At 42.8% G+C, this 27,986-nt stretch overlaps 2 protein-coding genes across 3 annotated transcripts; both read left to right on the forward strand.

Moving 5' to 3' along the window:
• Positions 1-1,703: 1,703 nt before the first annotated feature.
• zgc:101744 (Receptor expression-enhancing protein 6-like) lies at positions 1,704-7,367 on the forward strand. Of its 2 annotated transcripts, none has more exons than XM_062397157.1 (6): positions 1,704-1,831; positions 1,943-2,076; positions 5,090-5,183; positions 5,559-5,697; positions 6,329-6,519; positions 6,716-7,367. In XM_062397157.1, the coding sequence occupies exons 2-6, from the start codon at positions 1,962-1,964 to the stop codon at positions 6,720-6,722; spliced, it is 546 nt and encodes a 181-aa protein (XP_062253141.1). In that variant the 5' UTR covers positions 1,704-1,831; positions 1,943-1,961; the 3' UTR covers positions 6,723-7,367. The 2 variants fall into 2 exon arrangements, with proteins under 2 accessions (XP_062253141.1, XP_062253140.1); XM_062397156.1 differs by having other exon boundaries at positions 6,329-6,497.
• Positions 7,368-11,188: 3,821 nt separating this feature from the next.
• LOC133961805 (GTP-binding protein Di-Ras1-like) lies at positions 11,189-27,984 on the forward strand. The gene is made up of 3 exons (XM_062397155.1): positions 11,189-11,344; positions 21,381-21,722; positions 22,182-27,984. Exons 2-3 carry the CDS (start codon positions 21,414-21,416, stop codon positions 22,467-22,469), a joined length of 597 nt encoding a protein of 198 aa, XP_062253139.1. The 5' UTR covers positions 11,189-11,344; positions 21,381-21,413; the 3' UTR covers positions 22,470-27,984.
• The last annotated feature ends 2 nt before the right edge of the window (positions 27,985-27,986 follow it).

A 27,986-nucleotide genomic window follows, 5' to 3' on the forward strand; every position in this document is an offset into this window, starting at 1 on the left:
CTAAATCCAACTGTGACTGAACACTGAAGCCAGGAAGCTGCTCTGGGAGTAACTCTCTCCCTCAGGAATATCCCTTCATGTCTATAAGTAGATACACACTGCCCTCTGCTGGCAGTTCAAAATCATCAATAACTCCATCATGGTGTGAGGCTGATTTTGTTTTCTGTCCTTGTTCAACCTTTTCATCACCATGTACATCAGTCATTTCATGCAGCTCTGATATTAGGGAAAGAAGTAAGAAAGTACTCGTCATCTGACCTCAGTGACCCCAGGCCTCTGTTTTATTTAAGTATTCTCACCCTCTGAGAAAATGCTCTGAGTATCAATCAGACTAAATGTGACATTAAGAGTATAAGGCTCATTTGATTATTTAAGTTTTACATCTCAATTCCATTAAAACTGATCAAACTGCATCTGTTACTAAAGATAAAACCATGTGAATAAAAAGTGTTAGGCATGTTGCCTAAAGAGACCTTAGTTAGATAGACTGTTTATATGAAGGTATATACAGTCTGATTACTGTACAATGATATATAGACCTTATATGTCATTATACTATGTGTATATATATATATAAATACAATATAGGTATACATAAGGTCTATATAATGGTAATAATAAGGTCTAATGAAAGTCTCAAAAATATATTTGCATATTTTATATATTTTTTTTGTAATATATAATATAATGATATATTATTAATATACTTATATAGAGTATATATAAAGATGTTGGCAGTCTATATAAAATATGTAGAATCAGAAACAGAACGCCTCCATAAATATATGTGCAGTCTATATGTCTTTAAAAACATGTAATTCAATTATAGAGTCCACACACAATACGTATAAAGATGTATACAGCCTAGAGACTGCATAATATATATGCAGTTAATATGAGGTTGTATACATTCTTCAGACGTCTCTACTAATATACTGTATGTGCAGTCTATATGTCTTCATGAAGATGTACACAGTTTATATAGAGTCCACAATCAATCTACAGTCTATAGACTGTCTAAATATTTACAACTTATATAAAGATATATAGAGTATTTACTGCATATCAAAACTGAGTCTATAGACTGTCTGTATAAAACATTTGCAGTTATATAAAGCTGTATAGAGGTTATATATATATAAAACATAGTGTATAGATTATCTGTATAACATATATACAGTTTATATAAAGATATATACAGTTTATATATCTATACACAGTCCAAAGACTGTCTCTATAGAGATATATACAGTTTATATAAAGCTATATATAGCAAAACACTGTCTATAGACTGTCTATATAACATATATACAGTTTTATAAAATATATACATATTATATAAAAATGTATACAGTTTATATATCTAAACACAGTCCATAGACCGTCTCTATAGAGATATATACATATTATATAAAGCTATATAGATTATCTATATCTATACATAACAAAACACAGTCTAGACTTTCTGTTAACATATTTACATTTTAATAACATTATATATATTTTCTATAAAAAATATATACAGTTTATTTATCTAAACACAGTCCATAGACTGTCTGTATAACATATTTGCAGCTTATATAAAGATATATACAGTCTGTATATCTAAACACAGTCCAAAGACTGTCTATATAACCGTATGTATAAACAGCCGCTACTGTCGATAGCTCAAACCGTTTCTTTAATCACCTGCAGCACTGGACTTTACTCAGCGCAGCTGCGTGATTGGTCAGCGGGTGGTTTTCTGACTCCTCCCCTCACCGTCAGTCAGTCATTCTGCAGCCGTTGGTCCAGAGAGCGGAGCGATTTTCTGGCGAAGCAGCGAGAGAAGGTTCGTGAAAAACACACAAACTCCTCTACGTTTTGAATTCTGTCCTAAAAACTCACAGCATCGACGTGTGTGACTTGGCCCCGTGTCTTGTGCTGTTTGTGCTGACCACAGGAATCTGCCAGGCCCCACGATGAGTCAGTTGAAGGAGCGTTTCGTGGCTGTGCTCCACGAGAAGAACTTTGTCACCGATCTGCTGGCGACGCTTGAGCAGAAGACCGGGGTGAAGAGGGAATACATCAGCCTGGGTATGTCCACGTCTCTAAACCCTTCTGTCAGCGTGTCCACGTTCTTCTGAGAGACACGCTGGACGAGGGTCCATGAACCAGCTCGAGGCCAAACACCCACAGTCTTCATGTGGAAGCAAACAAAGCCGGCGTCAGTTAGTTTAACTGAAAGTCAGCAGACTGTCTGTGACTGGTTCACTGTGGTTTCAGGTCCTTTGAGCGGGCCTCGGGTTTATCACCACACTCAAATACCAAAGTTCACATTCAAAGATTGGAGCCTGCTATTTAATCCGCCGTGCACGTTGCACCTATTCCAGAATGAAGTAAGTTACCACATGCAAGGAGTCTGTCTGGTGTGTTTGGTGCAGCACATAGTAAGTAGAACAGGGATTCCAAGTGAAAGCTAGACACAATCAAACTCGAAAGATGCCAACAGCTGTGCAGGAGTAAATGTGCAAACTAAGCAAGAAATGTGTAATTTCATTATTGCGAAACTCTTATCTTACCCACGGATTTCGCAAACATCTGCAGATGCATATTTTGCAAGTGTGGTGTCACAATTTCGATGTGATGCGATAGGTTCGGTGTTATTAAAGTTCGAATAAACGGGCAACCTAACTCCCCTCTGCACCCTAGACTGTTTATAAAGAGCGCTCTGCACACAGCGTCCTGGCATGGAGTCAATACAGAAGTGACAGTTTATTGTCTAAGTGTTCGAGGAGGACTCACTAATGACAAGGAACAATAATGCTGAAGTAGCTCCGAAGCATAACCACAATAGACCATTCCATAAAGGCATGTTCAGAATGGGCACTGCACTAGTACATGATAATATTGAATGAACTGCCTCTTCATATTTCAGGACCACCACCACCCCCCCAAATCTCCCAGGGGTATTTTTATCACGTCCTCAAATATCCAGGGCCGGGCTGAGATATTCAGGGTGACTGGTTATACAACCGGAGGCTGCTCTCTCTGTTCGCTCTTAAAAGTCTCCTTTTGACAAGTCTGCTCTGTAGTCACTGTGCACATCAGGAGTCGATGAAGACCGAGCACCTCGGGCTCCACTGGCAACATGATGTGTGCGATGACAACAGGAAACGGGTTAGCCAGGGTGACCTACATTCAAACCACTGTTTGTCTGCATAATACCCGGAATTGATCTGTGTTGGGAAGTGAGCAACACCCACTTGCAGTCAAACAAACATATTATGTGAACGTCTGTTATGTGAGCCGCATTCAGATCTGGAGCAAAAGCCTGTTTGCAAATAAGCCTGAATATTGTGGTTATTTTCAGGTAGAGTTTTTAAAAGGTCAAACGCTTCCCTCACGAGAGATAACCCCAATGTGGTCGTCTGACTGATTTGAGGAGAGTTTTTGACACTTGAAAGCTCAGTTCTCTCGATATTAATGGAGAACCAAGAACTCATTCAGGCTCATATTAAAACAGCAGTTTGTTTGCAGCCTATTCTAAAATACCCCAGTCACAAAGTCTGAACTACATTTTCCAGGCTCTTAGCTGTCATTTGCTTCATTAGTGATGCATGTTCCAAAGGCTAATTACATCTGATGTATGAGTCAACATGAGCTTTAAATAAGTATCATTTAGTGAAAGAGGCAATACTGTCAACACGGGATTATTAACAAAACTTTGATAGGATCAAGAATGTCTGTTTAGCAGATTCTGTCGGTGTCGCTTGGAGATCACTCAGATCTGCTTACAAAAACAATTTTTTTTCATTCCTTATATGCAAGCAAACTGGCTCTCAAAGCAAATACTGGGCATTATATGCAAATAGCACTTCCCTGTCCTGTAACCTGCAGTTAGCAGAAGGTGGAACCAGACAGATTATACCTGTCCACTCAACTATCTTGTTTACGAGGCATCAGCCACAGTCATACTTTGGCCACACTGCAGGTTTGTAACAAACATGCTCACTGATAATGGTTTGTGTTTTAAAAAAAAACATTCCTTGCACGTTGGCTCACCTAAAGCCGAGAGACGTCTTGGGTTCACACCGACTCCTGTGACACAGGGAAGTGTTAAGACTCTTAACTGCTGCCTGGAGCAGAGAGGCCTCATCTCCGCTGTGTGTGCAGCCAAACCCCCCGGAGAAGGAACTGTTGGAGATTCAATGTTAGGAGGAACTGGACTTAAATGTAACAGTCATGCAACTGTGTGATAAGCAGTTACAGTCCTACAGCACATTATGGGATTAACAGCTGTACAATGGCTTTTTTGATCTCCAGTCTATTCCTGAAGAGAGGCCGGCTTTTATTTATTGCCGTGGATATGCATCATATCACATGAATGCATTTATTTTCAATGTCCTTTGAGCAGTGCTTACAGCTTAGAAGTAGATGGCATTCATGTTTGGAGATGTGTGTGTGACAGTTAAAAAGCTTTTTATTATTCATCACAAGTAACAAGATCTATCAGTTTATGATTTCCCTATGCAAAGTGTCTGCTCGTGTCAGCAGTTATCTCTTCCATTCCAACCAGTTCCTCCAGTTTCCTTCATTAAAGCGAGCTGGACAAGACGGGGAGTCACGTGGATATTTGTGTATTTGTCGGGGCAAACAAATGAGATGTAAAGAGCTCAACCAGTATCAGAGTGTGCTTCGGATAGCTGTATGAATAGGACCCATTCACAAACATGTCTTAGCATACACATGACATATATATCTGCTTTAGTCCCACTTTGTCCATCACACATGCACAGTAATAGTTAAAAAATTGAAAAGCAGTTGTATTTGTGGAATCTTTCACATGCATGAGACCTGTCAGCCACAGGAGTGTGTGAGCTTTGTGTGCTCTTCTGCTGGAGGATTTGTTTATCGGTGTTTGACTTGTGTGCGGGACTCCTCCTGATCCTGGTACTGTGCAGCCCTGACATCCTGCTCTCAGACGGTCTGCTGAAAACAAATGAACACTAGCCATGTTTGTCAGGTACCAGGATAGCCTCGCCCTCGCCCTCCCGTCTGGCCCTCTGTTCTCACCTCAGTGCTGCCTCTCATTTTCCTCCCTCTGCAGGTGCTCTGAGTTTCCTCGGGCTCTACCTCCTGTTTGGACATGGAGCATCGCTGCTCTGCAACCTGATTGGCTTCCTCTATCCAGCATATTTCTCGTATGTATGACGTCTGAATTCACTAAATACCAAAGCAAAACTGTGTGTAGCTAATCAACACATTATTAACATTCAGTGGAGGTTTGTATCATCTATAGACTGTTTGTTAAAATGGACGCACACCCCGGGTCCAGAAATTTAAGTCAATGCAGGAGTGCCTGAAACGTGTATTCTCTTGAATGACCAACAGAGGGCGACTGCAAAAGGAAGCCTATGAGAAAAGGACTGTCTTTCTTACTTGATTTATAACGAGAGTAACGTTTTTTCTTAAGAATTCAGGGTCTTAAAATCGAGTGAGTTTAAATTAGTTATGGACTGTTTTACGTTGTGACCTGTTCACTCTACTTAATCAAACATGTCTTCCCGTACACGCAGCATCAAGGCCATCGAGAGCAATGTGAAGGAGGATGACACCCAGTGGCTGACCTACTGGGTCGTCTATGGGCTCTTCAGCATCGTTGAGGCCTTCTCTGACATCTTCCTCTCCTGGTTCCCCTTTTACTATGCTAGCAAGGTAGGCTGACCTTTAAGCCAGTGTTTTTCTTTTGGTGATATCTGGTACCAATTGCTTTATACTTAAACTCTCTACCGCCTGTGTTTGAAGTTGACAACTTCCTTTCTTCCTTGGGTCACGATCGACCTGGCCACAAAATTTCATGAAACTCACTTCCACAGTTTTTGAGTTATCTTGCTGATTGACAACAGACAGCAGTGAAAACATTCAGTTTTGTCTTTTTTAAGATCTGACAAGGCAATAGCTTTCTAAATATAGTATATAGTAGAAGCATTAAATGTATGGAACTGGGCTGTGATATTCCCATCAGTTCCCTTTTGCCCTGGTACATGAGTTTTTCCCAATTAGCGGGACTATGTTGTAGCTGACATCCTGAGACAAAGGGACCTCACATATCAGGAATTCTGCTTTGACTGTTTGAAGTCTCCTTCACTGTCCATGTTGTTTCAACCCAGTCACCATGATCATTATCGCTGTGATTTATGAACACTGCTTGATTTCAATGATTGAACTTCATTTTAATTTTCCAGTGGGTCCCATTTGCTGTCAATAATCGCGCTATTTCAATATTATGTAGACAGGAAGTTACAGCAGCCAAATATCTGAGATCTGCCTTCTGCTCTTCCGTCAGTGTTTGTTCCTGGTGTGGTGTATGGCCCCAGTGACGTGGAACGGTTCCGAAATCATGTACAAGCGCCTGATCCGGCCGTTTTTCCTGAAACACCAAGTCGCGATGGAAAACGTGGTGAGCGATCTGACTGCAAAGGCCAAGACCATCACGGACGCTGTAACAAGGGAGGGTGAGACAACCACCGTGTACATGTTCGTATAGCCACACTCACATACTGTCTGTCCGGAAGCTACGCATTCTCACAGCAGACGAACTTGTGAGTCACCTCACATTTGTCACACTCTAAAAATACATCACCCAACACAGTCATCAGTTATATATGAATGTGTTATTTTTTTATCTTTTGGCAAAAATGTGTGTTTTTCTTTCTCTGTTTTCTTTCATCAGCTGTTAACCAGGTCCTCAACGAAGACAAGAACCATGACAAGAACCAGTGAGACACACCGGAGGGCTTTGTGTGTCTATGTGCCTGTTTGTGTAGTTGACTGAGAGACTGTTTGTTTGTTCGCTCCCTTCCGTGACGAATGATGACCGTCCCTCTATCTCTCTCCCCCCCTCATCTGGTGAAATGAAGCTTCACACTCATCCATGTCGCTTTACTGCCATCGGCACTGCTAAGACAATCAGTGAAACTGTGACATTTTTACTAGATATTGTTTTCTTTCGTGTTGTGTGTCACTAAGTGGGAAGATGTGGGTCGATTGTGTACCAGCAGGTCTCAGCAACACTGGGGATGTCATCTTTATCTTGTCCACTTGAGCCATTTGAGACAGAGAACTGATGCTGCTGACACTCTCACAGAAGGAGGTTGCCTTAAAAACAGCATTTTCTAACATTCTTAAAGTTTTACATGTCGTCAGTGTCTGCGTTGCTCTTTTAAAAGCCTTAATGTCCGAGTGCCAAGCAGAACTCAAAGTCTGCATGAGCCTGTGTGAAGGTTCTCACTCTGTTTAACTGGATGACTTCTTTCTTTTGATATGTCTTAATTTATCATTTCATGGTGTTGAAACAGTAAAACTGGAAATCCTGTCAAACTAAACATGATGTCTTTGTGTCTGACTTTAAGCTTTCAGATTCATTTCGGTTTCTTCTTGGGCCGTCTAGTCGAGCAGTCTCATTCCTCACATATTGGGGAAAAGGGATTTGATTTGGTTCAAATTACAATGTTCATGCACCACTGATTTCTGTAATTGGTTTTTATAGCAGAGGCGAGTCGGGGAAATGGTGTTGCTGGATCCATAACCTCAGCGGGATGGATTCTCATTCCTTTTCTTCAGCATTAAATTTGCTTATTCTTGAACTTTATCTGCAGTAATTGTAAATGGAGCCATAATTTCTTGCTCTGTCTTGAGACGTTCCAATAACATCTGATAGAAAATGTCCTTTTTATTTAATTTTTAGCTTGAAATACATATTTTTGCCACTTATTTTGTAGATGAATTTGCAGATCATTTTAAATTGCAGTTCTTTTTGTTGTGATGGAGAGAAGTACAAATGCCATGCACAATTTCCCTCCCATCTTACGTATCCACTTGATCTTTTAACCTGTCACCCTTGAGTACATTTACCGGCTTTCAGACAGCCTAACCACGCACACATTAATTTATGTTTGGCTTAGTATTCACGCTTGAGGGGCTCTGAAAGGGAGGCTCTTTTGTGTTCGTGCAGTGGATGTAATGCATGGGAAATGGTGGACGGGGCCGGTGCGATGGTCACACACCGCCACAGGGAGAGGAAGGCCCCCATCTGGAAATGGCCGCTGTGAATATGTGTCTGCTGGGTGTTGTTTTGTTTACCATGAGCCACCGGTGGCCCACTTTATCGATTTTAACAGGAATGTGACACAGAATCCAATAATTGCTCTGCGCACTTTGATCTGAGGCTATTTGTTGAGTATAAGACCTGAAATTACATAGAACAGTAGATGAGCTCAGGAAAGGAAGGAAGAAAGAAGGAAAAGAGAACGTATGAAACCATTTTATATATGTTTGTCCACTTAGATGATGCTCAGGCACACTGAAGCAGGTTTGGCTGTAAAGTCGACATTCAATTCTATGTAAGGTCTCTAAGATTTGAGAACATGTCACTGGTAATGACACTGCAAATTTAAAAGGGGTTTCTTAGGATGGTAAACCTGTTTACTTTCTACCATTGTTCTATTTCTAGTCACAAAATAATTATTGAGTAAATATAGTTTACTCAGGATCTGTTCTTTGGCTTGTTAAATGTTTCCACTAAAGGATTCATTCTCTTGGAAGCCTACAATCAGATTTTGGTACCTTATCTATGAAGGGAGGATGTTTTTCTCTGCAACAATTCAAAGGTAGGTGACTGAATCTTTTCCATGTATTTCAGAAATTTAGGAAACATTACAGTTCACATGTGTTTAAATAAAACGAACAGCCTTGTGTACATATATTTTTCTCTAGCACCATCCAGGAGCTTGACCTATGAAATATCTTAGCTGTTTTATTGACAGTTTGATCTGATCTTTTTTACATATTACCCTTAGGATTTATTTTTTTTACAAGAAACTTTCCTCCAGCGCCATCAGCTGGTCAAATGACTAATTTCATTTATGCCAATATACCTGTAAATTAAAGACATTCCTGCCTCTACTGTACTTTGTCATGTCTGCACATTTGGAAGATGTAAAAAAATTATTTTATTCACAGTTATACAAAAGTCTTGTATAAGAGAAAAGTCAAATACATTTTCTTTGAGCAGTAACATTTGGGATACACATGTAAGAGGAGCAATTGTTGACCTGTTTAACTGATGAATGATATTAAACTACTCTATAAGGGTCTATGTATTAATGTTTAAAAAAAGGTTTAAGTTTAATTTTGTGAGCAGCAGAAACCTTATTTGTGCAATTTTGCTCATGTTAGCAGTTTCAGGCTACAAGCTAATCTAATAATTAATTTGCTTTTACTTTGTAACCTGTGTACAGTATCTTTCAAAATGGTTAAAAGAGCTATACTACTAAAATATATTATTTATTAATTTTTTGGTTGTTGGCATGCAAATGTTGCCATACAGATCCAAACAGCCTTGTCTATGTATTTGATAGCTTGGCTTTATGGTTCGTCTCCAACTCATGGTTTCAGGCACTTTTAGGACTTTATTTTAAAGTTGTTTTCTTGTTGGTAATAATAGTGAGAAACTTATTACTGAATATGTAACCAAAGGCAGGTGTGTGGCCTCTCAGAGTTACTAGCTCTGTAAACCTGTTGGGTTACACTCTTAAGTCTTGTTGGGCATAATGATTAGAGTCTCTCTCTACTTCTGTCGTGCTCATCTCCTCTGCTCATCATCCCCTGGACTGAAACAATCGATGCTACTTGTAATCACACAGCATGCTCGAGTCTCACTGGCCCCGCCTCCCCTCCCTGCAGGTACCAGAACTCACCGACAGAGGGAGACACACTCGTGTGAGTCTGGTGTGCATGGAGAGGTGGTGAGTCATACACTGAGCGCGTCACGTACCAACCACAGCTGAAAACAAGGCCTGCTCTGCCTCAGCACTGCGCCTTCAGTAGCACTGGGGTTTGTTCGCCGTCCTTTGTGATGGTAACTGAATTGATTGGAATCCTCTCATATATTGTGTCATGGGCGGAGAATTGATCTGTGCCTCTTTATAGTTGTTACACGCACACGTCTTGTTTACCAGGTCGTCCAGAATGTGTCATGTCTGCCCTATACTTCCTATCATGTGTATGTTGTCGTGCTCTAACATCTTTTATGAAAAACAACATGTCTCCTGTTCTGTACATACATACTGCACTTATATTTCTGTCCATGGTGCTGAAACACAATGAGGCTGCTGTCCATGGTGCTGATCATGGATCAAACTGACTTAATTTATGTAACTTATTAACCAACCCACCAACATGCCTTGTGGAATGATGTCGCTTGGGCAGTTGGTCTCCTGTTTGCCGGATCTTGACCACAAGTAAGCCATAGCAATACCACATGTCCTCAAAGGTGCCACACGATCCCTGACTTTTTTTTTTTTTTTTGGGCAATATTCAACATTTAGTTACACTTTGGCTGGAGCACCGCATGTCTTGTTTTGTATTAACTTTAGACTCACATTAATTTTGTTTGGGTCGCACACATCTGTTTGCTGTCTGGGAGATGAATTGCCTTATAGCATGTTAACTGCATGCTCCTATCATTCATGTCCAAACGTATTTGTGAAAAACACTTCTGAGGTGCATGAATGTAAAAAATGAAGAGTGGCTGTCAAGATTAAGATTAAGATCTTCTTGTCTTGATCAAATGAATCCAACAATTCTGTCCTTTATACCCTCATGAATTTTCACCATGGAAAACATCTACCCCGGCCCTGGAGACCTCCAGTAGCTGCAATGTACTCATCTGTGGCTGGAACATGAACAAAAATCATTTGGAAATGAAATGGCCTCTGCTTAGGTTACATTTTTGACCATGAATGTAATGTCATCAGTTGGGCCTCTTTAATTTGATTCGTTGCTCAGGGACCATCAATATTTCTCACTTCCTGATTTCTCAGATAATGTATATTTTGTGTAATTTGGCTGTGGCATAAATATTAGTATTAGTTCTTCTGTGCAGTTCCTTACTATTAATCTCATGCTGTCATTTGCTTGATTAATGTGATCTTTGCTATGATCCAGTAGTCTATAAATTCCCAAAATTGCATCCGCCCAGGACTAAAATAATTTTCTTTGGAGGAAGTCTGTTTTTAAATACATATTTTTGCTGCCAACCAACCGGACGTGTATGAACTGAGAGAATATCAAGTGTGGACGCAGAAGGGAGAGAGGGCATAGCACCTCCCACGTCCTATCTGGCAGAAAGGGAGAGGGAGAGAGAGATAGAGAGGGAGTGAGTGAGTCTGCTGTGGTGGTGTTAGAAATCGGACGACATGAGCTCTACATGAAGCTCGTAAAAATGCTCTAAGGACGCGTTGTCTTTCATCCGTCTCAACCGAGGACGAGCCTGAAGCGGAGCTGCATCCTTCACGACCAGGTATGGAGACGCTCCCTCATCCACACACACACACACAGATGCATCTTTACATCGAGGCTGGATGTTGGTATTCACTGTGGCGTTGCCGCGGCGGTGGATGGATGATGGATGGATGCTGTTCGCGCACACGATTACTGCCGATCGCGGGAGGATAAACCTAATATTCTCGAATTGCGTATTTCTGGTTGTCGATCCAAACGCTCACCAAGACCCGCATTTGCGTTTGGTTACCTCGGTCTTGCGGGCGTTTTATGTATGTATGTATGAATGTATGCATGTAACGCGCACAGCCATGTTGGCGGGGAGAGGGAGGGCAGAGATGTGAGGGTGTCGGGATTTTCATGTTCGCTTTGAGGAGTGGAGGGAGGAGGAAGGAGGTCGCTGCGACGGAGAAATGATGGCACAGCTGCGAGATGGCGATACTCTGGTATTTATGAATGAACCCAGCGGAGTGGGGTGGTCGGTAATGGCGTTGCGCAACAATCTGCGGACCCTTCCTCTCCTGCATGCCCCCCCTTCTCCCTCCGTAGTACCGCCGAGGCGCAGACGCACGTCAACATTAAACCATATCCACCGATAGTGACGCCAGCGTGACGCATAAAGCCCCGATTCCTGTGGCAGAAGTCGCGGTTAATCCTCCATCTGGATCCTTGCTCCATCCCTCCATCCCTCCATCCACCCACCCATCCATCCATCCATCCATGCCTAGTGTTGCGTGCTGTTTGTTTTTGGCTCTCATGACTGGGGAGGGAAAAGCCAATATGACACGCGAGAGGTGGTGTGAATCACCCAGGCCTCCTCCGTACGTGCGTGTGTATGTGTGTGCGTGTGCGCGTGTGCATATGTATGTGACTCAACTTCCTGTATGCTCTGAACATTGCCAGTCATGGGTGTGTGTGTGTGGGAGGCAGGGAGGGTTGCAGAGAGGTTTGAGAGCGAGGAGAGATGTATGACGGTAAATCCTTTGATTAAGCTCTAAAGTGTGTGTGTGTGTGTGTGTGTGTGTGTGTGTGTGTGTGTGTCTGAGTGGAGCAGAGAGACTGTACTAAAGCCTGCATGTGCTCCAGAATGTGTGTGTGTGGGGGGGGGGGGGGGGGATAAGTGTGTGTGTGTGTGTGTGGGGAGGGGGGCTACCTGTGCATTTGTTTGTCTAGAATGGACACAGAGCGTTGGCGTGAGAACACCTCACTCACTCTGTTGAGGCAGGACAAAGAAATGAGTTCGGTAACAACAACAGAAAGAGGAGATGATGATGATGATGATGATGATGATGATGCCAGTGACGGTGGTAACACTTGTGATGATGCTGGAGATGAGTGAAGATGATGATGCTGGTGGTATTTTTGTTTGTCTCGTTGTATTCAAGGCAAACATCCCTCGGAAAGGGAGATAACTGCAGCGAGGATTGGACAGATGTTGAGAAAGACGTTGATTCTGTTTGGGATTTCACTTCCGTCGGCTTATGTTTTGACATTTAACAGCTTCACTGAGACAGAATCCCCAGTTTTCTGCTGCATGATCGGCTTCATCCAGAGCTGCAGCCACGAATCCCATCGGTCTCTCAGATTCAGATTCATCTATTATTGACCACTTTTCATCATTTCATTTATTATTTTTCGGTACAGCTCATGTCAACATAACATTAACACAAGACATTGACACAGACGCCACTGATACTGCACTCTGACACTAACAATATCACATACAGGAGCATAATGTCTAATTGCATGTACATTATGATAATTAAACAGGAGAAAGCTGTTTTTTTCAAATGGGGGGGAAGGTAAATAGTCAAAACAGAGAAGTTGAGTGAGTTTAGACAACAACAACAACACAATTTGTATTGTTTTAGTGCAGTTTCTGAGCTGGATATTTGCTGGCAAGTAATGCAGTGTTACCCAGGTTCACTAGGCAAAATAAATGGTTTACCAGTCGGTGAAGATCCATCGTTCTAATAGATTTTATTTCCTTTCGCAATTATTGTTATTGTTATTATCGCAATTGTGTGTTGCAGCAGAACTCACCTCACCTCACCCTCCCCTTCCAAACATGAGAGAGAACGTGTGGTAACCTTCAGTTGTCATAAAAACTCAAAAGGCGTTTAGTTTGTCCAGTCTGAGCTACTGTAAAGAAAGCACTGAAGCCTCCGTGGAGGACTCGCTCCCGATGGAAATATAAAGTATTTCAATATAAAAGGCAGATTCCAGAGTAAAGAAAAAAACTATTCTTACAAGGTTTAGATGAAACACACCAGTGGAAACATAACTAGAATTATTTAGTTTTCAGTTTCTGCCAATAGATCCCTTTCGCCTTAATCTTACACACTGAACATTTAAAGACAAAGATTGACTTTTATGTTTTCCTCTGGATGTTTGAGTTTGTCTGTTGCTCTGACAGCACAAGTGAATCCATGCTGTTGAGCACCTCGGGGCTATATATAAGTACGTACTGTAAGACATCTGCTTTAATACTGGAACAGATCAATGCTAAAGTGTTTTAGTTGTTCCGACAGAACCGGCTCATTCGAAAGGTCTATACAGCCTTAATCATATGTGGCATCAGGCCGTGATGGCTGCACTGGTCAATTGTGCACAGCGTAACCTCTGAGTTATGTTAAATTGTGAGACCTGAGACAGAAAAACAGAAACAATTACTCTGAGCTGAAGAGAAATTCAGTATCGTCTACTTCCAGTTGCATCATGGGAGCGTGAGAAGACGTCTAGAGCAGGCTTCCCTTGTTGTTTCTGCCTTCAACCATCTGTGTTGTTACCAGACCTGAGACAACTGGTATCATTAAAAAAAATAGACAAAAAATATCTACGCCTGGTGGATCTCGCCTGTAGTAACCAATGGAGTCGATCCAAAAACTACCAACCCCGTCACCATCTGTCACTGCAGGCAACACACCCCACCAGTCTGTAGTTAGTTCTCCTCTCGTCTCATCGGCCTTCACAGCTTCTGAGAATGAGTTATTTTTTTTATAAATACATTTGAAAACATTATACAGCCTTGAAAACCAATGTTACCGCTCCATCACCGTTGTGGACGATACTTTACTCCTGGTGTTATTAGCCAGGTGCATGTGTTCCTCCCCGGATTGCCAGGCCGAGGTATTAGCAAGGTCTTACGGAGAGGCCAGACGGAGCAACGCCATGGTTCCCCAGGTCAAGTTAATACTCTGTACTAATACACACTCAAAGACTAATTACAAGGACGTCTTACATCCAGAGCTGTGTAACACCGCTGCAGAAAATCAGCAGGATTATGGTTACGATGTTTGGTTGCGGCTCAGGAGTCAATCTGCTTGTGGAAAAAAAATGAATTCTAACTCGAATTTAAAAAACCCGTTTGCTCTATGTTTTGATTTTTAAATCCTTATGTCGTTGAAGGTTGAAGGATTTTTTTTTAATTACTTATGTCTACATATCGTTCATATCAAGACAATGAATCTATGGATTTATTATCTTAACCCATCGCCTTCCTCTCACTACTAGCAGGACTTATGCTGATCCACATTCAACTTTAGCTAATATATTTACACCTAACCCATTAAATTAAGAAAATATCCACTATGCCAAGGTTTAATTTTGTTTGTGCATTTTGATCCATAACTATATTTTTCCCTATAGCACTATTTTGCAAGTGCAACATTGAGCTGTTCACAATTTAAGCTTGACCAGCTTTGTGCAGATGTTTCAGATGATGTCCCATGCTGTGTAAGACTTGGGACAATAACTCGGAGTAATGGGGTAGTGGGGGGGTGGCACATTTAAAACAGTGTCCTTTGCTAAAAGACACCAGAGACTTGAGATTAGGTTTCCCTGTAATTTCTCTACTGGTGCTAATATAGGCATACACGAATATATATATTGTAAATCTTAAAATGTGTCATGTTAATTAAAATTGCTTCACGACAAGTAGTGTCACTATGTTAACTCATCAGTTTGGTCTGAGCACAGTTTCATAGTGGGAAATATTTAAACCGTCCACGTGTCTCATGTGTCCGTACAACATGTAGCGCTGTAGTGCCTTAACTGTGACAGATGGATAGTCTGCTTCAAACCTCCTGCTCCAAGCAAAATGTGATGTTATGAGTAACAGTTAGACGTATACATGTCACCTATATTATTTCCATGTGTGACTCTGCTCATATTCCCGTGCCACAGTGCGTGCAAAGCTCTAGGGTCGTGCACGGAGCATCAGAGGGGCTCCACTGCGCGTTGCGAGCTGCATGTTGTCTTATAGGGAGGCCGCTAGGTAACTTAAGTCCTGGGAATTGGGTCAATGCAGAGCAGGCCGGGAGCACAGAGGAGGAGGTTAAGCTCAATGATTAGCAACTAAGCCAAGACCACAGTGCTGCAATCTCTTCCACAGTCTAACACTACGCACTACATGCAGGTACAGTGTAAGTGCAATCACAGTATGGACTTACGTAGGGGTGGGGCACTCACTCCCAGTCTCACTCAAGTTTGCACTCAGATTAAAATGTATATTATATCATACAAACACACACACACACACACACACACACACACACACACACACACACACACACATGTCACAGCTTTAATTTAAACAGATATTATTGATTATTGATTATGCTATATAATATATAATTTCTCGTCTTAACTTCCGTAGAGCTCACCATTGTTGTTCCCGACGTAGAAATGGACCAAACTAGAATGTACTCGTGAAATTAAGAAGCTTTCTTTCATATTTTTAGCGTACATTCAAGTGGTACCTTGTCCGATAAGTTAATTCGTTATTTAACGTTGAATAAAAACAGGGTGAAACGTAATGATTGACAGCTCAGCCTAACTGTTGGTTGAGACCTCAGTGGCAATGATGACTGCTGCACAGACCCTTGTTTTCAAACTAAGTCTAAACTGCAAGATGGAAGCACCTATATGCTAAATTTTATTACACATTTTAGCACAACAGGAGGAAGTGGAGACTCGTCTTCCATCTATATTCACGGTCTGAGACACACAGAGAAAACCATGTATTTCTTTAATCTCCATTTGTGACTTTGGTGAGCAGGTGTGAGTTTCATCGCGCGGCAGCAGCATGACTGAATCAAAATTTATAAAGTGAACCTCTGCGTTCTGCTCAAACCTAATGAATTCCCCCGGGGGTGACTCTCTGGCTGAGAAAAACGCAGAATCATCCCTGTGGCATAACACACACATACATGCACACACACACACACTTTCAAAGCCTCAGATGATGTGTGCGCAGGCTACAGGAAGTCCTCTGCTTGACTGCATCTCTCTCTCACACACACACTCAATCACTAGGTGGTAGATAATGTATGTGTGTGTGTGAGTGTGTGAGTGTTTGTGAGAGAGAGAGAGAGAGAGAGAGAGAGAGAGAGAGAGAGAGAGAGGGATGGACAGCTGTGGCCAGAAGAGGACGAACTTTTTGGAATAACCTTTGTTTCGATCCTGTGAAAAACCTGTCGCCGAGGCGCCGCGGATCCGCAGCATTCCAGTATCCATGGCTTGATTAAAAACCTGTCTCTCCACAAGACACCATGGGACCGCTTTGTGGGTGTCTGCTTAATCACGCTCTTGATCTGTTGAATGGCGTCGTGTTGGATGCTGGTTAATGCGCTTCCTTTGTGCCGCTGCGTGAGTGGCTCTCTTGAGGGAAATTATGTGCATGTTTTGGTTAAAGGTGACATTTCCTTGCTCGCTCTGTGAAATGGTCGAGTGGCGAAGGCCGCCTTGCATTTATTGTCTGAATCCAGAGAAGAGGAGGCCCGTTCGGACTGTGCCAAAGCCATCTGCTAATGGAGTTTGGCTGCTCTGCCACAGTTGCATTTATAGTATGCCATTAATTCATTAAGGGACTGCAGCTCTCTCATTTCCACTAAAACGAATGTAAGAGAGGAGGGAGGAAACGCATTTAGGAGGAGCGTCATTATTCTGGAGGCCTGGTGTCAAGGACAAATGATGGAGAAGCGGAAGTACAATCTGTTTGGTGTGTGTGTGTGTTTGTGTGTCACTGTGAGGCTGCACCTGTGTGTGCAGTTAAAGCTGCTGACAGAGGGAGGGAGACAGCTAATTATAGCTCAGGTGAAAGGAGGGAGGGAGCGGAGGAAGGGTTTTGATGAGCGCGAATCGTCGTCACGGAGCTGAAGAATAAATAAAAACCAGAGCAGGCACCAAGCGGGGGTGGATGACAGACTGACGGGGCCCAGACAGACGAGCCCCATCGATCAAAACCACAGCGGCCTTAGTTTATTGATCACACAGCACGGCGACCTGAGGGGCGAGCGAGCAGGAGACAGAGGAGGAACAGCAAGAGGAAGCTGAGGGAGCAGGTCACAGAAAAACATCTGCAGGACGACTGAAATAACAGACAGATAGAGAAAGAGAGCGTAAAAAAACAAATAAATATGTTGCCAATCGAGGAGAGCTGTCAAAGGATCATTCTGGTTCATCGTAACTCGGGTTGAACCAGTTTTACTTGTGTTTGCCCACTGTTTCTATCTCTAATAATAATATTAGTAATAATGTAATTTGCTGAGATCAGGGAACACAGTTACTCTGCCAAAAATGCATCAGACAGATTAAGGAATCCCTCGTTTAATCCACTGTGGCGTTCCCCAGTTCACAGACTGGGATGGATCGTCTGACCTCACCTGTGACCTGCCTGTGCACTGAGGGATTACTGTCAAGATTTTTAATGCACTCGCTCACAGTTGTACCTTGAAATACAGATATTGAGCTAATTTGGAAAACTGTTTTGCTTTTTTTAGCAAGCGTCTTATCGACCGAGTGTTCCCCCAGATGTCTGGAAACGTTTAAAACCTGCTTCGGTTGAATTTTGGAGGCTGCACAACAAGCTGTAAACGCATCATTGACTGTCAGCACAGGAAGTTGACAGGGCCGACGTGCTAGCAAACAGATGCCTGATCAGAAATTCACAGAGCTCTATCAATATCCACACGGAATCGTGTTTGTGTCCGACACATCAATGTAAACCCAATATTCCCTCTCTTTTGGCTCCATCTTTGGTCTCCTCCAACTCCTGAGGGGAAATATCTGGCTCTTTAGATGCTAAAGGCTCAGCTATGTTCCAAAGTTAGTCGCCAGTGTTTGTCCTCAATCGCTGCTGAGCAGGGAACGAACGATTGGGTTTTCTGACCTTTTCTGAAAACAGTTTTCCTAGCTGCTGCTGGAAATGACTCTGATGGGAGCAATGAGAGTATGCTACAACTACACACCATTTTCCAACCTGGAACCATGGGTATGGATGTGGCCTAAAATGCTCTGTGGAGCCGAGATGCACCGCAGAGATGTTTTTATAATTCTCTTTGGACTCTACAATCTACACATTTCACATGCACTTAGTGATTTGTCAGCTGTTAAATAGGATATTAATTAGAGCTCAAATGTTTGGCTCTTTAAAAGTGCATCGTTGGTGCATACGTGTGTGTGCGTGTGTGTGCGTGTGTGTGTGTGTGTGTGTGTGTGTGTGTGTGTGCGCGTGCCTGACATAAAGCAGACCTAAGCAGAAGTCACTGTGCGGCTCTGGCAACTCAGACCACAATTCTTCAGAGTGACTGAAGGCCTCGTTAAAGCCGAGGAACCTTGTTTCCACCAATTTTGACATTTTTAACTATCTCCAGAAAAATGCAGAATCATAAAAGTAAAAACATAATAAGATGTTATGCTATGTCAGACCAGAATAACAGTCTCACATGAAAATGAGCAGAAAACACAGGCGTACCTGCAAACTAAACTGCGGTACAGTGTGTTCAGTGTGGCTAAAGGCCACTCCTATATTTGTCACCCAGACTTACAGCTATAGATTGACTGTAAAACTCAAGAGCCGCTCCCTGAATCCCCATTTATTTTAAACTCCTTGACTGATATTATCTCGAACCTGGCAATGCAATTACAGAGGCCCTGCCATCAATAGCGGGTTCCAGCAGTGCAAGCATGACAGAAATCCACTTATTCCATCTAGTATTGATGTCAATTTACTGTTTCATTACAGCTGCAGCTTATAGAGCGGCGCATGATCACAACTGAAGGAGCATCTTATTATGGGACCTTAAAGCAAGTTTAGAAGCGCTGCGGATGAATAATGCAACAAGACGCGATGCGTAATCGTGCACAGATGCTCGACAGACACACAAGCACTTACACGGATAGCAATAGATTAGGTGCGAGGACATTGTTCGGATGCATATGTATGAGCTTCAGTCGGTAACGCTGAGTGTGAAGATTTGTGGAGTCCTTCAGAATCCAAGGCCCGATGCTGACTCCTTACCAGAGTTAAGAAAGCCTTGAAAGGGAAAAATATCATTTTTTTGCTCTCAGTGTGGATTTGATAGTTCTTGTTTGTGTTTTGCACGTAGTTTCGTTTGAGTTTAGTCTTGATAACCCGGCTGGCTTGGAGTTTGCATGTTCTTCCTGAGTTCACGTGGGTTTTCACCAGGTGCTGCGGCCTCCTCTCACAGTCCAGAGACATGCAGATTGGGGTTAGATCCGTTGGAGAATTGTCCGTATGTGTGAATGGTTGTTTGTCCCATATTGGCCCCTTTGATATGCTGATGTCAGCTGGGATTGGCTCCAGCTTCCTCCCGCGGCTGTCAAACAGGATAAGTAGTAGATGATGGATGGATGCACACAGCCTGGATTTGATAGCTCTAGATTATTGTTTTACTTGTAGTTTTTTAGATACGATATATCCGGTTGGCTTTGTACATTTCCCCACATTTCCTCAAGGCTTAAAGTTCAAACACTACATGGTCACTACAGGTAGTTTCTAATAAAATCAGTAAATCACAAGGTTTTAATTTGCTCACCATTTCTCAATTCTCATCATTATTCGTCAGAGATGCCTCCTGCTTCTGCTGCTGCTAGAAACAAAACTATAAGAGTCAGAACAATAGAGCTGTAAAACCAAAACAATGAGCGGAAACATGCTACATAAACAGATGGTCATGATTTCGTATTATTTAGTTCTACCCGTCACGTGACCGGTGAATGAAAAACATTCCACACCTGCCACTCTTCTTCCACATCATCATTTCAGTTATAATTTACATTTACAATAACTGGCTCCGTCTGCTGCTTCCACCTCGTGATTGGATCAATAGCAAAGGGAAGCACAGCTGAGAGGCAGTGAAATGAATCTGCTGTAGCTGTTGTTTAGTCAGCTTTGTCTTGCATACATTTAATATATATATATACACACAGTGTGAGGACACGATATCGTACAGAACTGCAACCTAATGCAATCTAATGCAGCAGCCCCTTCATTATATACTACATTTGTGCAGCTCGAAATGTTCTGTTCTGAGGTGTGTTGCTTCGATTCAGGGGCGTCGCAACAAGCAGGCAGTCGTCTGTGGCCCCGGAGCAGAAATGGGGCCATGAGTCCACAGCAATGACAGCCTTGTGATTGGATTTGTTCAGGTGACTAGAAAGACCCTGTATTCCATCGAAACACCCTAATCAGGCTCCCTGCCACTGGGTTTCTGCAAAAAAGCTCAGGCTACATCCATACTACTGTGTTCAGTATCATGTGTTTCTTTGGAGGAGAAGCTGTCGGGGCCCCAGGTCCCAAAGTCCCCTTTAATGTGTGTGTGTTCATTTGCAAAGTGTGTGTTCGATGTTTTGCCGTGTTGTGAGTTAGTGTTATTGCTCGTATCCACCCCCTGAAGGCCGGAGATCATTGTCCCAAGGCCTCGGTCTCCTCCGGGGTTTGCTGCAGCTGCTTATGTTGATGAATGAGGAATGTTTCCGTGCTTGAAGCTGAAAAACAGTTTCTCTGGGAATGGTATTGATTAGGGAAATGGCTGCGTCAGGTGAAACACTTGGAGCTTCACCAAACTCATCTTCTCTAATTTGTTCTCTGCGTCGTCATCAGACCACGAGGGGGGCGTGCTCCTTCGGTTGTGTCCCACCGATGTTTACCCGTCCCTCTGCTTTCTATCTGCTGCTTTGTTTGCTGTCCTTGTCCTAAATTGATCCTCTTCTCACACCCCCTCTCATTGCCCCCACCCTCAACATGACAGGTGTAACACTGTCTTAAGCCTGAGGGGGGCAGAATGCCGGAGCAGAGCAACGACTATCGTGTGGTGGTGTTCGGGGCGGGTGGAGTAGGGAAGAGCTCCCTGGTCCTGCGCTTCGTGAAGGGCACCTTCAGGGACACCTACATCCCCACGGTGGAGGACACCTACCGCCAGGTGATCAGCTGCGACAAGAGCGTGTGCACGCTCCAGATCACCGACACCACGGGGAGCCACCAGTTCCCCGCCATGCAGCGTCTGTCCATCTCCAAAGGCCACGCCTTCATCCTGGTCTACTCCATCACGAGCAAACAGTCCCTGGAGGAGCTCAAACCCATTTACCAACAGGTGTGTGTGTGTGTGTGTGTGTGTGTGTGTGTGTGTGTGTACTGAAGGTGTGCAGGTCTGCTCACTACTATATGTGCCTACACTTTGCTTTATATACTTTATTATATATTTAATTTCTAAGATATATAGTGAATTTTTTTATAATATATGATAACTTTTTTTAAAGTGGTGTCAAATACCACGCTGCCCCAAATTATTCTTTAATGTGTTAGACCATAGTAAAACTGACATATATACCAGTTTCTTTTAAACAGTAATAAATTATGAATTATATTAATTTATTTGTTACACATCATTTTAAATTGTATGAAAACTAATACAGAATGGACATAACGAATAATTACTACTTTAAATTGTATTCACTTAAGTTTTTTCAAGCTTTTCTGTCAGGATGTTAAGATTATCTTGGAGATCTGTATTATTTGTAACTGTTCCTCTTTACTTCCATCTCCGCTGCAGGTCCTGGCCATAAAGGGCAACGTGGAGGCCATTCCCATCATGCTCGTGGGCAACAAGAGCGACGAGACCCTGCGGGAGGTGGAGACCAAGGATGGCGAGGCCCAGGCCAACCAGTGGAAGTGCGCCTTCATGGAGACATCGGCCAAGACCAACCACAACGTCACCGAGCTCTTCCAAGAGCTGCTCAACCTGGACAAGAAGAGGAACATGAGCCTCAACATCGACGGCAAGCGCTCGGGGAAGCAGTCCCGCGCCGAGAGACTGAAGGGCAAATGCAGCGTAATGTAAAACCTGGAGGGGAGGAAAAGGGGGAGGTGGAGGCGGGAGAGAGGGGAGGAAATAATGAAAAGGGAGGGAGAGGAAAGAAAAGGAAATGGAGACGAGAGAGAAAACACAGACTCATTAAATGTTATCACTCGGAGCTAAATGTCTGGAAGGCCACCGAGGAATCTCATCAACCACATCCTCCTCCATGCGACTGGTGCGTTCACAAACACAAACGTTCCATGCCGGGAAAAACATAGCGGATTTCAGACACCCACACGCATTCTGAATATCGCAAATCAAAAGTAAGAAGCGTGTGTCGCAGAAGGAAACCTGAGGTGGTCATGGAGACCTCGGCCTGCGGAAAAGAACCCAGATGACAGCATCCCCTCCCGAAAACTGAAAGTTCCCTTCGGATATACACACACATTTGACTTTCCTCTTTCACTTCTACACCCCTCAGTCCTCCCTCCATCCCGGTCCCGCTCACACTCTAACATCCCAGCTTCCCCATCCTTCAATCCTCCCCCCCTCCCCTCCTGTTATCACCGCTACACAGAAACTAAATGTGTGTGTAACAGAGTCGACGAAGTTAGTTCAAACCCTATTTTAAGATAAACGCAAAACGCACGACTCTGATGTAAATAAACGTGGGATCTTTCAGTGATTCCACTAGTGTCCACGTGCCCCCCCCCGACCCAGCTATTGTGTCAGTCACCGAAGGTCAGAGCTTTTTGGCGAAAGGACAAATTCACCCATTTGAAGATGAAAGAAAAAAAAAAAAGACTCCTCATAACATTTGTCAATCTGTCATCACATCAACAAACTCATGTGCAACCCTCTTCTCATCCGGAGTGGAGAAGCGGCCGGGCACGCGCCACCGCCTCCACCTCCACCTCCACCTCCACCTCCACCACGACACAGCGATGTTTCTGAGACTTCATCCAGTGTCGAGTAATAACCGTGGAGGGAAGGGAAGCTGGACTCTCATCACAACATGAAAGGAAAAAACATAAACATCTGCCTTGAGGACGATACACTGGGATATTCGTTGCCGAGCTGATAAGAAGAAAGCGAACTGGGATGATTTTTTTTTGGGGGGGGGGGGGGGGGGGGTTCTGTGGTGAAGAATGTCCGTTTGCTTTGGCAATTTTCATGTGAAGGTTTCTCCTTGTTTGCCTTTTTTATTTTTTGTCTTGTTTTATGATGCTCTTTAAATTCATGTTAAAAAAACAAAACAACAGAAAGCACATAGAAGAGGGGGAATAAAAAAATAATACTAATGGATGTAAAAGTAAACCCATGCAGATTATTGAGTGTGACCTGAATCTGTAATTCTGTTTCCTCTTTGTTTTTGTTTTGCCTTTCATGCGCTTATCAGGAAACAGAATGGGTCAAACAGACACACACACACACACACACACACATATTTAAACATGCATATAGCATGCGCCTGAATGCATTGATGCAAGAGTCGGAAAAAAGAACACACACATGCATTGCTGTGGTTTTCACTTTGAGTAACAATTTGTTTTGGTTTGATGAAGACAAACAGGCCTCACTCTGCCTAGATGCTCTCACATTGCACTTAATATCATAAATAGACACACACACACACACAAACATGTTTTGCCTACTGTATGTTTTAATGATCTCTGTTGAACACAGGATATGTCCGAAGTGCATATACACACACACACACACACACACCTTTCTCACGTAGGAGCTCTAAATCTTGTACTGTGTGTGCACTGGACAGCTAAAAGCACAATACTTTTTTACTGATATATTTGTTTGTTTGTACATTTTTTTGTGTGTTTCTTTTTTTGTACACATGTTTTGTTTTTTAATTGTTTTGTCTCGTCTGCTATTTTCCATCTTTAACCTTTACTCTCTGGTCCTGAACGTAGAGGAACAATCACCATCACCATAGTCACACGTAGCTCAGAGTCTCGATTGTAATGTTTTGTTTTCGTCATGGCACAACGAGGTTGCGGTTCTGCTGAGCAACAGGGTATCGCTGTGTGATCCATGATTCCCTGTGGTCGTGAAGAAACACGTGTATGTGTGTGTGTGACGTCACCCCCTGTACGATGGCCTCGGAGGGTCCGATTATATTGTCTACTTCTCTCCATCTCTCAGGCGGTTTCTAACAATAACTACTTGGCGGATAATCTGCTCCTGTACTGTTGAACCCAAAGACACAGACGATGCCCCCTTTTAACCGTGTGTTCATTTCTCTGGTCAAACTAAAAAAAAGAAACACAACTGAAAAAGAAAAAGCACAGCACAACTGTCTTTGCAATCCGTCTGTCTGTCTCCCTCCGTCTCTACGTGTGCAGCAGAATCCACAACTGGGCACTTTAGGGTGACATTTTACTTGAAGACTTGCTTATTAATCAGCGCTGCCTCGTTTCTAAGCACCATGTAAAATGCCCCTCCCTCATCACTCACGCCCACTTTAAACTACCTCCCACGCGGAGTTACTGTACATAGGCATAAGGTAGTTCAACGACACGTTAGGAAGAGCTTCAAGTAAGATGTTACCCAATGTAAAGAAAAAACCTGTACCCGCTGTCTTTCCGGGACTATGTCCTTTGTAACCAGGACATATTGTCACAGTAGGAGGTTCAATGTTGCTATATACTGTAAAATACAGCTTATTAACGATGCTCATGATATATTGTATTTGACACATCCACTCTTCAGATCAATCGGATAATACTAGCAAAATGTGAATATGTAACTAAAGGTTCCACTCCATAGCTTTTCCTTTTGTTTTTGTTTATTTTCCAAGTTGACAATGAATCCATTGTTATCGACGTGTTGTGTTGGGTCCTGTTAACGCTCAGAAAAGATTTGCATTGTAAACACACCCTTTACTCGTTAGACTCCAGGGATTTTGCTCATTGGTTTTTTTCCATTTCCACCTGCGTTGTTTTCCAGAAACGGGAGATCTGGGTTTGTCTTGTGCTCGTTTAAGATGGAGTGAAAAGCACTGAAGCTAAAAAAAAAAACAACAACAACAACAACAACAGCTGGAAATAACATCTAACAGCCCTCAGACTCGCCTCTGGTCTGATCTGATGCCTAGCTACCGGCGGCGGGGGGGGGGTTGCACACGCTGCATAAATATCAGCTCGACACGTCTGATTGCCTCACGCAGAATGCCAGATTGCGAGCGCATGTTTGTGCAATGTGTTGTTCTGCTGACGTGTGTACAGGAGACTGTCGCTGCTCATGTTCCCACGTGGAATATGATACGGCGGGGCGGAAAAAAAACAATGAGGCAGCGTTCGAGAGCGGCACACGGACAACAAGCCGGAGCGGGAGGGAAGGGAGCTGGGCTATTAATAGAAGTGGTGTGAAAATGTGGAGTGCAACTGCACCAACCGTGGCCTGTGTACGACTCAAATGTGTGTGTGTGTGTGTGTCCACTGAGTTTCCTCCCATGGCTTGTCTCATCTCATTTAACAATGAAGCATATTCACTGCTGCTGTGCGTGTGTGTGTTTTGTGTGTTTGTGACTATGTGCGTTTATCAGTGTATGAATGCAATCACCTATTTGCATATTTTGCCTATCACCCTGGCCTCCATAAGATTGTGTATGTGCTTGTGTGTGTTTACGTGTGTGTGCCCGTGTGTGGGTGTGTGTGCTGTTGTTGCACCATCTTGTGAAGTGGCTGTCAGATGTTTAAAGCTCTTCCTGTGGAGAATGCCCACACATTCTGCATGAGTCATCCTGCACTGCTCAGTACACACACACACACACAGTATATTCAGCTGTATGGAAGCTGACCATACAGACTGCATGCCTTCATGCACACCCACACAACTTGCACACACGTTCTATTCACACAGGCCTCGTCACTGGCTGTTTCCTGCTCGTCGCTCTCCTACACGTCAGGTCTGCTCCTCCATCCGTTCTCTGTCCGCTCTCCCCTGAAGCTCCCGAGTTTCTCTCACTTCCTTAATTCCCTCACATTTTTCTGTGAGTCGCTTGCGCTTCAACAGACTGAAGGTCGACACCGCTCACGCCCAATTGTAGATAGTTGTAAATAGTGTTTAAAAGGACTTAACATTTCAGAGATGAGAGAAGAGGAGGAGGAAGAAAAAGGAAGCTGTGGGTGGAAGGTGCCTGCATTTCTTTCTTATAGGGAAAGTGTCCATTTGGAAGCTTGCACTCGGCTCCAGAAGAGAGCTTCTTTATGTCGGCTGCCATGAAGTTAAAACTTTGGGCTGTTTCCAAAGTGTGCTATAATTTTCTCTGCAAGGTAAAAACGAATAAACGGACACTTTGCAGAGACCCAAAGTGCCCAATATCCGATGAATGAATAGAATGATCACAAATAAATATCTACAATCGACTAATTCTGAAATTATCCAGTAAATGTTCCAGATTCATCCTCCTTACTTTCCTAATAACAACAGAGTTTTATGTCATTTTTATTTAATTCCAGCAGGTTTTATTTCGGACGTCTCTTATTGTCATTGTTTAAGTGTTATATTTTCCTCAGTGGTATTATTTTATAACACCACTTTTCATCAAAGTCTTTGTCTAACCCTAACCCAGCCAATTACATAATAGGATCCTCTCGGTTTTGGAACAAATTTGCACCACGATGGTGTTGTTTGGTGAACGCAGACTTTGGAAGGAGGACATTTGACGTTCAGAATTGCTGGAAAGAAATAAAAAAATGTCATGTTATTGAGAAAAGAAGTAGGATAAAGTGGCATTTAATGAAACTGAAGCTGGATCGGTACCAGGCAAAGTTCACCTCAGAGGTCACTGGGGGACAGGCTCATACTGCCGAGGAAGCTTGGTTCACGTGTGTTCTTCCATTGCAGGGTGGGAAACACGACCATGTGGCGCTGAAACAAAGAGAAAAAGGGTTGGACCCGAAAACACGATAGAAAATTTTATTTGTCCATCAGTCTCATTTTTACCAACGAGGGCGGGTCACCTTCCTGTCAGAGGATCCGGAGGATAATCAGCTCTGGAGTACCAGAACTGAAAAACAAAAAAAATGCACCCCCTGACCCCGTTGACCTCGCCTGCTCACCCCTTTACTTCTCGTCTCATTGGCTCAGGGGAAGGGGCATAAAGTGTGTAAGTGTGGGGGGGGGGGGGGGTGTGGGAAATGTAGTTTGGTACTATCCTGTCGCTCTGGCTCTTCATCCCTGCATGGTCCCTTATTGGTGTTTCAGCCAGCATGAGAACAAGGACACAAACTGTGAATCATCTTTGTATTTTTTTAAATAAATTCCTCAGCAGCATTTACGGCTTCAGTTTTGCAAATGGTTTATTTCTTTTTAGCACTTGTTGTTTTTTGTAAATTATGGGAAAACGAAAAATACTTCTGTTGGAACTTTTTATTTATTTAACTAATTATGATGTATAGATATTTATTCTAGCAATAGTCTTCCTATTAAGATATACTGTGCTGATGCATCCTCTGAATAACTGAAATTAATTATATATATATAATTATATATACGATCATAATTATATATATATACATGGTAATAATAATATTCAAT

This window comes from Platichthys flesus, chromosome 10 (genome assembly GCF_949316205.1).
Source record: "Platichthys flesus chromosome 10, fPlaFle2.1, whole genome shotgun sequence".
Lineage (NCBI taxonomy): Eukaryota > Metazoa > Chordata > Actinopteri > Pleuronectiformes > Pleuronectidae > Platichthys > Platichthys flesus.